The sequence below is a fragment of the Mandrillus leucophaeus genome, unplaced genomic scaffold (assembly GCF_000951045.1).
Source record: "Mandrillus leucophaeus isolate KB7577 unplaced genomic scaffold, Mleu.le_1.0 Scaffold773, whole genome shotgun sequence".
Taxonomy (NCBI): Eukaryota; Metazoa; Chordata; class Mammalia; order Primates; family Cercopithecidae; genus Mandrillus; species Mandrillus leucophaeus.
Genome location: NW_012108397.1, coordinates 802,506 through 814,573, shown reverse-complemented (window position 1 = coordinate 814,573; position 12,068 = coordinate 802,506). Strand labels below are relative to the sequence as shown.

The window sequence follows — 12,068 nt, the reverse complement described above, 5'->3', positions numbered from 1 at the left end:
ACACCCACACACCCCCACACCACACCTACACACCCCACACCCCCACACACCCCATGCACCCACACATCCACACACCCACATATCTACACACCACACACCCACACACCCCACGCACCCACACACTCACACATCCACACACCCCACATACCCCACACACACCCCACACCACACCCACACATCCACACACCCACACCCCTGCACACCCACACATCCACATACCCCACACACCCCACATGCACCCCCACACCACACCCACACACCCACAGCCACACATACACACACCCACACACCCACACATCTACATACCCCACGCACCCCACACGTACCCCCACATCACACCCACACATCCACACACCCACACCATACCCACACATCCACACCCCCATGCACCCCACACGCACCCTCACCCACTCACCTACACACATCCACACCCCCACACCCATACACCCGCACACACCTACACACACACCCATACACACCTACACACACCCACACCCACACACACCCATACACCCCCACACACCACACCCCCCCACACTCATCCACTCACCCACACACTCACACACATCCACACTCCCACACACCCATACACCTGCACACCACACCCACACACATCTACACACTCAACTACACACACCCACACCCCCACACCCATACACCCCCCCCCACAGCACACCTCCACACCCACATACACCCACACACACCCCCCACACACACACACTCCACACCTGAAACAGCGACAACACATGTAATCCAGGCGGTGACCCTGCTCGGGAGACCGATGCAGAGGGCTTGTCGAGGCGGGCTAACCAGGTGCAGAGGCAGAAGCGCACAATGAAAACCGGCCTCTCACTTCTCAAAACTGATTTTGTTATTTCCATTTCGCTGATGACAAAGGGGAGGCCACATCAGTTACAACAAAAGCCCACTCTGGGCTCAGACCCTGTCTGTGTGCCCCCGGGGCTCCTGTCCTGCCTTTCCCCAGCTCCAGTTGAGGCACTGCAGTCGGCACCAGAGGTCACTTCTGCTGCTTTGTCCTTGGACCGCCAGATCCACGCCACCAGAGTACCCGTGCAGACTTGGCGAACTCATCAGGCACACCTGAGATGAAAGCTGTTAGGTTTTACCTTGACTCACTGAAACAGATACATCTCACAAACACTGAAAAATCCTATAGGTTCAGGATTCTAAAGTCAGAGCATTGAGGTAAATTTTGAAAATAGTCAATATTATTATTATTAGTATTAGAGACGGAGTTTCATTCTTGTTGCCCAGGCTGGAATGCAATGGCACGATCTCAGCTCACTGCAACTTCTGCCTCCCGGGTTCAAGTGATTCTCCTGCCTCAGCCTCCCAAGTAGGTGGGATTACAGGCGCCCAGCTAATTTTTGTTATTTTTAGCAGAGACGGATTTTCACCATGTTGGTCAGGCTGGCCTCAAACTCCTGATCTCGTGTGATCCACCCACCTCGGCCTCCCAAAAGTGCTGGAATTACAGGCATGAGCCACTGTGCCTGGCCTCAAAATTACTTTTAAACAGCCCTTGACTTGCCTACCAGGTTCACTACACAGAATATTCTTATGCACACTATAAAGTCTAAGGGAAGAAATGAAAGTTTGTCTAACTGCACTTGGATCTGCAAACATTCTGCTTCGAAGGTGCCTGTGCAAACCAGTGGTGACTGGGATGAGGTGAAGCCCACCGTGTCCTCTTTTGCATGCAGTGATTCTATTCTTAATATTAAGCCTTGCCACGGAAATATCCATGCTGAGAGGTGCATTTACTGCTGGAATTAACCAAACTCATCTATAACGGGCATTAGAAAATGTTTCCTGGAGTTGAAGCTACGTCTTGCTTATTCTAGGGCACATGCATGCCGCTCCTTGAAAAGCTGCAAAGAATTGGCTAGCTGTTCTAGTTTTTCTAGGTGGACATTGTCCCCCACTCCCCGCCCCCAGCACAATGGTGTGAGAGGAAGGAATTAAATTTAAAACAAGAGCCCAGGGGGAATGAAACGAGCAAATCACGTGACTTCACTTTAGTTGCTTTTCACCCGATGGCTACAAGAAGGTGATACAGTCATCCTTACTCACTCTAGAACCAAGGGCTTCCAGCTGGTGGTCCTTGTCTTTGTTCTGACTTTTTAGTTGATTGACTTTTTCCTTTAGTTCTTGAACTTGCTCATCCTTTGCTAACATGTCTTTTTGCAAAGATGACACCATCCCTGTAAAAAAGAAGACTCACAGAGGTCAAAGAGGCAGTGAGGATGACTGTCATCACTGCCGCTGTCAACCAGTTTGTGACGAGCCTGGCACTGAGAAGGGAGGTGTCTCCAAGGATCCCAGGAGCTTGAATGGGGTTGAGACCAATACTCACTGCACATCATTTGTTCAAGGTCTCTGTGAGAAGGAGAGGAAACATCTGTCGGGGTGCTGTGGGCATCGGCCCTGCGTGGGAACAAAGGCTCAGCAGAGAGAGGGACCAGGAGGGGCCATGAGATGGGCCTGTGGCAGCAAGGGACGTGTTGATCCACACTCACACACTCATCTGAGTTTGGAAACCGTCTCTGGCACTTACTAGCTCAGTTGTCTTTTTTCTTGAGACAGGGTCTCACTCTGTCACCTAGGCTGGAGCGCAGTGGCACGATCACGGTTCACTGCAGCCTCCACCTCCTGGACTCAGGCGATCCTCCTGCCTTGGCCTCCCAAGTAGCTGGGACTACAGGTACGTGCCACTTTGCCTGGCTAATTTTTGTATTTTTTGTAAACATGGAGTTTGGCCTATGTTGCCCAGGCTGGTCTCAAACTCCCAGGCTGAAGCAATCTGCCAGCCTTAGTCTCCCAAAGTGCTAGGATCACAGATGTGAGCCACAATGCCCAGCCTAGCTTAGTGGTTTGAACAAGTTATTTAACCTCTCATTGTATCTACAGAGTTGTTGTATAAAGAACATAGAAGAGTGGCTAACACATGGTGTTTATTCCCTGCCATCCATGACTCTATGTGGTAGCCAGCTTGCAAAAGGGCCCCCGTGATTCCTGCCTGTTAGAATACCTGGCCTAATGTGGCCCCCTCCCACCCGAACAAGGCTGACGTGTGTAACTCATATGGCACTGTGGAAGTGGTAAATGTGACTTCCCAGGGCGAATCATCAAAGATGTTGTGGTTTCTTCTTTGCTCTCCTTTGGGTCACTCAGTCTGGGGAAAGCCAACCGCCATGTTGGGAGGACACTCAAGCAGCCCGAGGGAAGGGCACACATGGTGAGGAACTGAGGCCTCCAGCCAACAGCCTCAGTTGAGTCATTCCAGAAGGGGATCCTTAAGCCCTAGTCAGGCTTTCCATGACATGGCAGCAGTCGCTCCTGCAACCTTGTGAGAGACCCTGAGCCAGCCTAAGTCACTCCCAAGTTCCTGAACCACAGAAACTGGGTAAGATAAACATATCTGTTGCTTTTTATGGGATAACTTGTTATGTGACAGCAGAGAGCCAATATATTATTGTATTATCACATGGAGAAAAAGTGAGAAGGGTGCATAATGCAGTGGTATTGGATTATCTCATATGGTCCTTTTCTTAGAAAAACATTCATCCTAGTTTTGTTGGGGTTATCAATCAAGAATCAATCTTTCTTGCACAATCAAGGATGTGTAATAAAGAACAACATGATTGAGAATTTCATTGTAAAAATGAGCTTTGTCCGGGGACACAGTTAAGTTCCTTGGAAACAGACTGTTCTCTCTGGGGCTTGCCTGCATGCTTTGTGAGGCGGGACCAGAGTGACCTTTTCTCTAGAGTGAATTTGGCTCAATTCTCCACCAGATGCCCTCTGCAGTGCAAGGTTGCCCCATTCTGGATGGTGGGAAAGTGAGCTACGCTCAGGCCTGCGTGTGCTTTGAGATGGTTCCCTCTGCTCCTCCCGGGTGGTTCCTTCCCTGCCCGCATGCACGTGCTGATCACGCCTGACTCTGCTGAAGACTTGAGGGGGACCCTCTGAGATCTCCGGGGTGCTCTCCGTGCAGCCCCCTCCCGCCTGGCACGCCGCCCAGCAAACTCAAGCTATGCTGGCTTCTCCACCTCCATCTACTCAAGTCAGGCTGACCGCTGGGCTCTGTCTGGCTTCCCCTCCTGCTGGAAGGGGTCTGGAAACTCTCTCCAGTGCAAGCCAGCCGGGGGCAATCGTAGGTTTCATCTTGTTTGTTTCCACTCTCTCCCAGATCACTGTCACGGGCTTCTTGGGGCCAATATATGGAAACCATCATTTCAGACATTTTTTCTGTTTGTTTGTTTGAGTTGTTTCAGGCAGGTGAGGAAATCCGGACCTTGTTCCTCCATCTGCCTCTCTTGCCATGGAAGATGGGGTTTGTGATGTGTTGTCATGGTTTCTGTGAGCCTGGGTCACTGAGTGGCCACAATGACCAAAGCCCCTACTGACCCATGATGGGCCCAGGGAGGAAGCAGGAGATGAACCTGTCTATTGTGAGCACTGAGACTTGGGGGAGTTTGTCACTGCAGCGTAACTCGGCCCAGTGCTTCTCGAGCTTGAGTGTGCACACGCAGCAGCCAGGGGGCTTGTGAAAGTGAAGACTCTGATCGGAAGGTCAGGAGCGGGGCCTGAAATTCCCAGTTTCTCACAGGGATCCAGGTGATGCTGATGCTGCTGGTCCAGGGACCACACTTAGAGTTGTGAGAGTGTAGCCCATCCCAGGTCATACCTGAGCCCAGGTCTATCTGACTCCTTGATTAGAGAAGTGGTGTCTGAGACAAGCTTGCAGCGTGGATGGGGTGTGATGGGCAGACCCCGGGGAGGAGGGCAGGGCCCAGCGAGATCCCCCTTGTATGCCTGGTACCCAGAGCAGCCCTGCCCATAGCGCTCACAAGTAGCCAAGAACATTCCAGTTAGAGAAGAGCAGAGGTAGAAGCTGGAGTGGGGAGGGGGACTGCAGAATGAGGCAGAGGGAAAGGCCCGGCCAGGCGGCCTGGGTCGTGCAGAGACAGTGATGGTGCTGGCTCAATGCCAGGCTCAGCTTTCACAGCCACGGGCATGTTTCCTGCTGTGCAGGGGGGACTTTAGGAGCAATATCCCCAACCCGGACTCATTCTCTCCCCACCACCTGCTTTTCTCTCTTCCCTCTTTCTCTGTCCAAGGCCCTATCATCTGCAGGTCTCTAGACATGTCATTCTCTGCCTTAAAAACCCTAATGTGTCCCATCACACTTAGAAGAAAAGCTGAACCCCTCCCCTGTAATGTGGCCCTGCCTCCCCCCTGACCCCAGAGGGTCCCACAGCCCCTTGTTCCCTGACCCCAGCCACACTTGCTGGCCGCTGCTCCCACACTGCGGCTTGGTCCTGCCCCAGGGCCTTTACACCCATGATCTCTGCCCGGCATACGGTTCCCAGGGGCCTCCCGACAGCCCCTCCCACCTCCTCAGAGATATCCCTGCCCAGGCACTAAGCCAGGGGTGTCCAATCTTTTGGCTTCCCTGAGCCACACTGGAAGAAGAATGGTCTTGGGCCACGCATAAAATGCACTCATGCTAACAATAGCTGACGAGCTAAAAAAAAAAAAAAAAAAAAAAATCGCCAACAAATAAAATCTCATAATGTTTTAGGAAAGTTGATGAATTTGTGTTGGGCCTCATTCAAAGCTGTCCGGGCCATATGTGGCCCGCAGGCTGTGGGCTGGACAAGCTTGCACTGAGCTATTCTCTTTCACTTCATCCCATGAAGCGCTTCCCCACCACGGTGTCCAGCTTTATTTCTTCTGGAGGACGGATCTCTCTCTGGCATGGGCTTGTTCATTTATCTGTTTACTTCTTACTGTCTCTCATCCTCTCCCACGTGTGAGCCCTGTGAGCAGAGGGATCTTGACCGTTTGCTCAGGGCTCTCTCTCCCCAGTGCCTAGAACAGTGCCTGGCATCTAGCAGGTGCTCCATAAATGTGTTGAATGAATGAATGAATGAATCCAGGCTAAGAAACAACTGTGCCTGGCAAGGGGAGGCCATGAGTTGGCTGCCCCATTCCCACCCAAGTTCTGGAGTATCAGCTACCTCTCAATTAGCAAAATGCTTTCGCTCTGGCCCGAGAGCACCAGTGTGAGATTGGGTAAGAGGCTGGGTGCCTTAAACAGGCAACCCCATTTTAGCCACATTCTAGTTCGCATTCACAGCAAACTGGCTCATGGGACTGCCTGAGCCACAGCTTGTCCTGTGTGCTCCCTGGTGAGGTCCATGTTCAGCAGGCCCTTTAGCTAAGAGATGGCACATAAACCTCTGAGGATGAACTCAGATTCATGGACAGGAGCTGCCTAAAGGGATGCTGGGAAGAACTTTGAGGCTGCAGCCAAGTTCAGTAACAAAAAGTATATGGTTGGTTGGTGATGTCTGCTGTGGCCAAGAACATGGGGTGCGGGAGTGGCAGCTCCCAGGCCCAACTCCAAAAAGGGCTCACCTGATGCGATAGCGTTGTCCCTCTTTAAGTTCTCGCCCTCGTTCTTCAGGGATGTGATTTCTGAGTTCCGCTCCGACAGGGTCTGGCACAGCACCTGGCTGTACCCCTTCTGCAGGGCACTGATCTGTGGGAGGAGGCAGCACAATCAGAGGGGGGCTGGCCCACGCCTGGGAGACACACAGGTACTTCTTACAAGCTTGACAGAAAGATTCAGATTGATTTTTGGCTGGGCTGTTGGGGAAACTAAGCTTTTTAGTTTTAACTAGTGGGAGGGACAGGGGAGGGCCTGTTCCTTCAAGGACCACCACTTCCTATGTCACCAAAATATGAACCTTATCTTTGTGCCCATAAAGGGGCCCAGGCCCGGCTGCCACTGGGGGTACCTGGTTCCTTAATGTGCCTTCCAATGACCTTTGGACTCTCAGCCACAAACAGACCACCTGTTAGTTCCAGGTCACCCAGTACTGACTGGATACAGAGCAAAGTTCAAGAGAGGGAAGCACGTTATAAAATTAATTCCCTCAAATGATAACAACAGGTTTTATCTCATCGAACACTCTAGAGCTTACAAAGCCCACTCACAGACACTACTCCTTCAACACAGCCTCATATGAGGTCTATCTGCAGGAGGCTCCGGGGAATGCTCCTGTATTAGTCTGTTTTCACGCTGTGATAAAGATATACCCCAGTCTGGGGAAAAAAAGAGGTTTAGGCCGGGCACAGTGGCTCATGCCTGTAATCCCAGCACTTTGGGAGGCCGAGGCAGGCAGATCATGAAGTCAGAAGATCGAGACCATCCTGGCTAACATGGTGAAACCCCGTCTCTACTAAAAACACAAAAAATTAGCCGGGCGTGATGGTGGGCATCTGTAGTCCCAGCTACTCGGGAGGCTGAGGCAGGAGAATGGTATGAACCCAGGAGACAGAGCTTGCAGTAAGCCGAGATCACACCACTGGACTCCAGCCTTGTGACAGAGCGAGACTCCGTCTAAAAAAAAAAGAAAAAGAAAAAGAAAAAGAGGTTTAATTGGAATTACAGTTCCACTGGCTGGGGAGGCCTCAGAATCATGGCGGCGGCAAGGGAAAATGAGGAAAAAGCAAAAGTGGAAACCTCTGATAAACCCATCAGAGCTTATGAGACTTATTCACTATAACAAGAATAGCATGGGAAAGACCAGCCCCCATGATTCAATTACCTCCCCCTGTGTCCCTCCCACAATACGTGGGAACTCTGGGAGATACAATTCAAGTTGAGATTTGGTGGGGACACAGTCAAACCATATCATTCTGCCCCTGGCCCCTCCAAATCTCATGTCCTCACATTTCAAAACCAACCATGCCTTCCCAATAGTCCCCCAAAGTCTTAATTCATTTCAGCATTAACTCAAAAGTCCACAGTCCAAAGTCTCATCTGAGACAAGGCAAGTCCTTCCTGCCTATGAGCCTGTAAAATCAAAAGCAAGCTAGTTACTTCCTAGGTACAATGGGGGTACACGTATTGGGTAAATACAGCCATTCCAAATAGGAGAAATTGGCCAAAACAAAGGGGTTACAGGGCCCATGCAAGTCTGAAATCCAGCAGTGCAGTCACACTTTAAAGCTCCAAAATGATCTTTTGACTCCAGGTCTCACATCCAGATTACACTGATGCAAGAGGTAGGTTTCCATGGTCTTGGGCAGCTCTGCCCCTGTTGCTTTGCAGGGTATGGCCTTTCTCCCAGATGCTTTCATGGGCTGGCATTGAGTGTCTGCGGCTTTTCCAGGAGCACGATTCAAGCCATTGGTGGATCTACCATTCTGGGGTCTGGAGGATGGGGGCCCTCTTCTCACAGCTCCACTAGGCAATGCCCCAGTAGGGACTCTGTGAAGGGGCTCTAACCCCACATTTCCCTTCTGCACTGCTTTAGCAAAGGTTCTCCATGAGGGCCCCGACCCCGCAGCAAACTTCTGCATGGGCATCCAGGCGTTTCCATACGTCTTCTGAAATTCAGGTGGAGGTTCCCAAACTTCAATTCTTGACTTCTGTGCACCTGCAGGCTCAACACTATGTGGAAGCTGCCAAGGCTTGGGGCTTCCACCCACTGAAGCCCCAGCCTGAGCTCTATGTTGGCCCCTTTTAGCCATGGCTGGAGGGCATGGGATACAGGGCACCAAGTCCCTAGGCTGCACACAGCATGGGGACCCTGGGCCTGGCCCACAAAACCACTTTTTCCTCCTGGGCCTCCGGGCCTGTGATGGGAGGGGCTGCTGTGAAGGTCTCTGACATGCCCTGGAGATATTTTCCCCATGGCCTTGGGGATTAACATTAGTCTCCTTGGTACTTAAGCAAATTTCTGCAGCTGGCTTGAATTTCTCCCCAGAAAATGGGTTTTTCTTTTCTACTCCATCATCAGGCTGCAAATTTTCTGAACTTTTATGCTGTGTCCCTTTTAAAATGGAATGCTTTTAACAGCACCCAAGTCACTTTTTGAATGCTTTGCTGCTTAGAAATTTCTTCCGCCAGATACACTAAATTATCTCTCTCAAGTTCAAAGTTCCACAAATCTTTAGGGCAGGGGCAAAATGCCGCCAGCCTCTTTGCTAAAACATAACAAGAGTCACCTTTGCTCCAGTTCCCAACAAGTTCCTCATCTCCATCTGAGACTACCTCAGCCTGGGCCTGATTGTCCATATTGCTATCAGGCTTTTTGTCAAAGCCATTCAGCAAGTCTTCAGAAAGTTCCAAACTTTCCCACATTTTCCTGTTTTCTTCTGAGCCCTCCAAACTGTTCCAACCTCTGTTAACCAGTTCCAAAGTTGCTTCCACATTTTCAGGTATCTTTTCAGCAATGCCCCACTGTATTGGTACCAATTTAGTGTATTAGTCTGTTTTCACACTGCTGATAAAGCCATACCCGATACTGGGAAGAAAAAGAGGTTTAATTGGACTTACAGTTCCACATGGTCGGGGAGGCCTCAGAATCATGGTGGGAAGTGAAAGGCACTTCTTACATGGTGGCAGCAAGAGAAAATGAGGAAGAAGCAAAAGTGGAAACCCCCGATAAACCCATCAGATCTCCTGAGACTTATTCACTATAACGAGAACAGCACAGGAAATACTGGCCCCCACGATTCAATTACCTCCCCCTGCGTCCTTCCCACACCACATGGGATTTCTGGGATACAATTCAAGTTGAGATTTGGTGGGGATGCAGCCAAGCCATATCAGCTCCCATTTTGCAAGTGAGGAAATCAAGACTCAGGGGGTGAGGTTGCTTGCTTGGGATTGCACAGATCAGTCAGTGGTAGAGTTATGATCCAAATCCAGGCTTTAGTTGCCTGCTTCTAGTTCTTCCCACTTATCACGTGGCTCTAGGAACCAGCATTAAGAGCCTGAGGCTGTGGAGCATGGTAGGGACACAGGAGCCAGACTGCCGTCTGCAAAATTGGTCTCTGCGTAAAGGTAGGGAGGACACCAATTCTGTCCCACTTTTTAATTCTGTAAGTGCGGTGACGGTCGTAATTTCAGGGTTGTTGAAAGTATTTTAATAAGTTAGTACATGTAAGAGTACTCAGACCATGCCTGGCACACACATAGATACCAGCTCTGATTATTCTACGATGTGTTTTAGCTTCTGCTTCTCTTGCCTGTCTCCAGGAAGTTAGATTGATAATATTTCTGTGTGCATTTGTAAGCCTTGCCTAGGCTCACTTAAACACCAGTGTGACTGTTATTAAGAGGAGTGCAAGAATTCCTGTTAATCATCACATCGTGTTTCAGGCATATCATAACATATGACAGGGTGGGTGGGAGTCAGGGGACACCAACAATGCAGATACGGTGTGCCCTGCACCTGGCCACCAGGTGGCGCTCATAGTCTGTTTTAGTGTCTGTCCCTGAAAACCCTGTGGCTATGACTCGGTGGTAGAATTAACAGAAGAATCAAGGTTTCACAATTTATACGGCCCATTTCGTGCATCACTCACATTTTCTCTGGGGCATCTGAGACACTGGAGAAGGGGTGCTCACTAGAAGATGGAGGGACATGGGCTGCAAAGCCCCAACCCTCTCCAAGGCCATACATGTGCAGGTCTGCACGTTGGAAACTTGGAGTGAAAAAAATTATTTCACTTCTTCCTGTTTTCTGTGGGGCCATGCAATGCTCCCATAAAAAGGCACTTGGATTTTTTGTTTTAAAAGTTACAGCTCTTCTCAGCTTAATGCTTTTGTTTGCATACCAGAGGCACAACACAGAGAGAAACTTCCAGAAGGGATGGGAAAACACATCCCCCAGACTCCAGTGCTGTCTGACAGACAGGAAATGTTTCAATCTAAGTATCAGAGCTTTAGGATATCAGACTGTGGGAAAACTCCAAGTGGTCTTCAAACATCTTCATCAATTTCATGACCAAAATAAATATCTATATTGTCCATAATTGGCATAAATCCCCAGGTGTTTAGTGCCTGTTACACTGTGTAATAAAATGGGCCCTGGGTCATAAGAAAGTTAATAGTGCTAGGAAGACTGATTGCTTCAAGATACTAATTCAGCTTCTAATTAGCACAGGCAGCGCAGACTGCATGGCGGTACGCATCGTCTTGGGGTATCGTATCGGATCGAAGGGCTTTGAGAGCAAATCGTTATGAACACACTTTCAGGAGACCCGGGAGAATAAAGTAATCAGAACAATAAATCAACCTGCCATGTGGCTTATACGTCTGCTTGAATGTTCTGTTGGCAGTAGAATATTTAAGAGACTAAAATGTGAGCAGATGAAACTTGATTTGGATTCAGACCAACTGCACCCTTTAGCTTAGAGATGCTTTGTTATAAAATTATCATCTTTCAATTATGAGCCAAGATCAAAGTGGGGGGAGGAGTATTAATTAGTCAGAGTAATTCTTTCTTTCTTTCTTTTTTTTTTTTTTTGAGACAGAGTCTTGCTCTGTTGCCCAGGCTAAAGTGTGGTGGCACAATCTTAGCTCACTACACCTCCACCACCCAGGATCAAGCGATTCTCCTGCCTCAGCCTCCCAAGTGCTGGGATTACAGGCGTGAGCCACCGCGCCCGGCCATTACCAACCAATTTTAAAGTAAAAAAAAAAAAGGAATTTGAATCAAGTTTCAAGAGAAACGTACATGACTGGTAAATTCAGAAATTCCAGGTGAAGAATTTTTGTTTGATGAAATTCCCTGTAAGGGAACCAGTAACTAACTGCCTTCAGGGTTTGGTAAAGGCCTCTGTGTTTGGAACACTGGGTGGTTCCTTCTCCCCACTTAGCTAACTGCCCATAACGCTCTCTGGCTGGGGCTGGATTTGGGTGAGATGCAGTCACTGAAGTGACAGCATCGTGGGGAAATAGGAAATTGGGGTGAGAACATGGGGTCTGCGAGAAGGTGGACCTGAGTTCAAATTGAACCGCCACCTCTCACGTGCTGTGCAAGCTGTAAGCAGTTCCTGGGTGTCTCTGGGCCTGTCTTAGACTTTTTTCTTTCTTTCTTTTTGAGACAGTGTCTCACTCTGTCACCCAGGTTGGAGTGCAGTGGCACAATCTCGGTTCACTAACCTCTGCTTCCCAGGTTCAGCCTCGGCCTCTCGAGTAGTTGGGATTACAGGCATGCACTACCACGCCTGGCGAA

General features: G+C 49.7%; 1 protein-coding gene across 1 annotated transcript in view; it reads right to left on the bottom strand.

Annotated features, from left to right (window-relative positions):
• Nucleotides 1-12,068, bottom strand: part of FHAD1 (forkhead-associated (FHA) phosphopeptide binding domain 1) — a 172,295-nt gene that overhangs the window by 90,200 nt on the left and 70,027 nt on the right. Inside the window, exons 7-8 of the mRNA XM_011966789.1 lie at nucleotides 6,448-6,571; nucleotides 2,095-2,225 (exon numbers count right to left, since the gene is read on the bottom strand). Coding sequence (XP_011822179.1) covers nucleotides 2,095-2,225; nucleotides 6,448-6,571 — 255 coding nt within the window. The remainder of the gene's footprint in view (nucleotides 1-2,094; nucleotides 2,226-6,447; nucleotides 6,572-12,068) is intronic.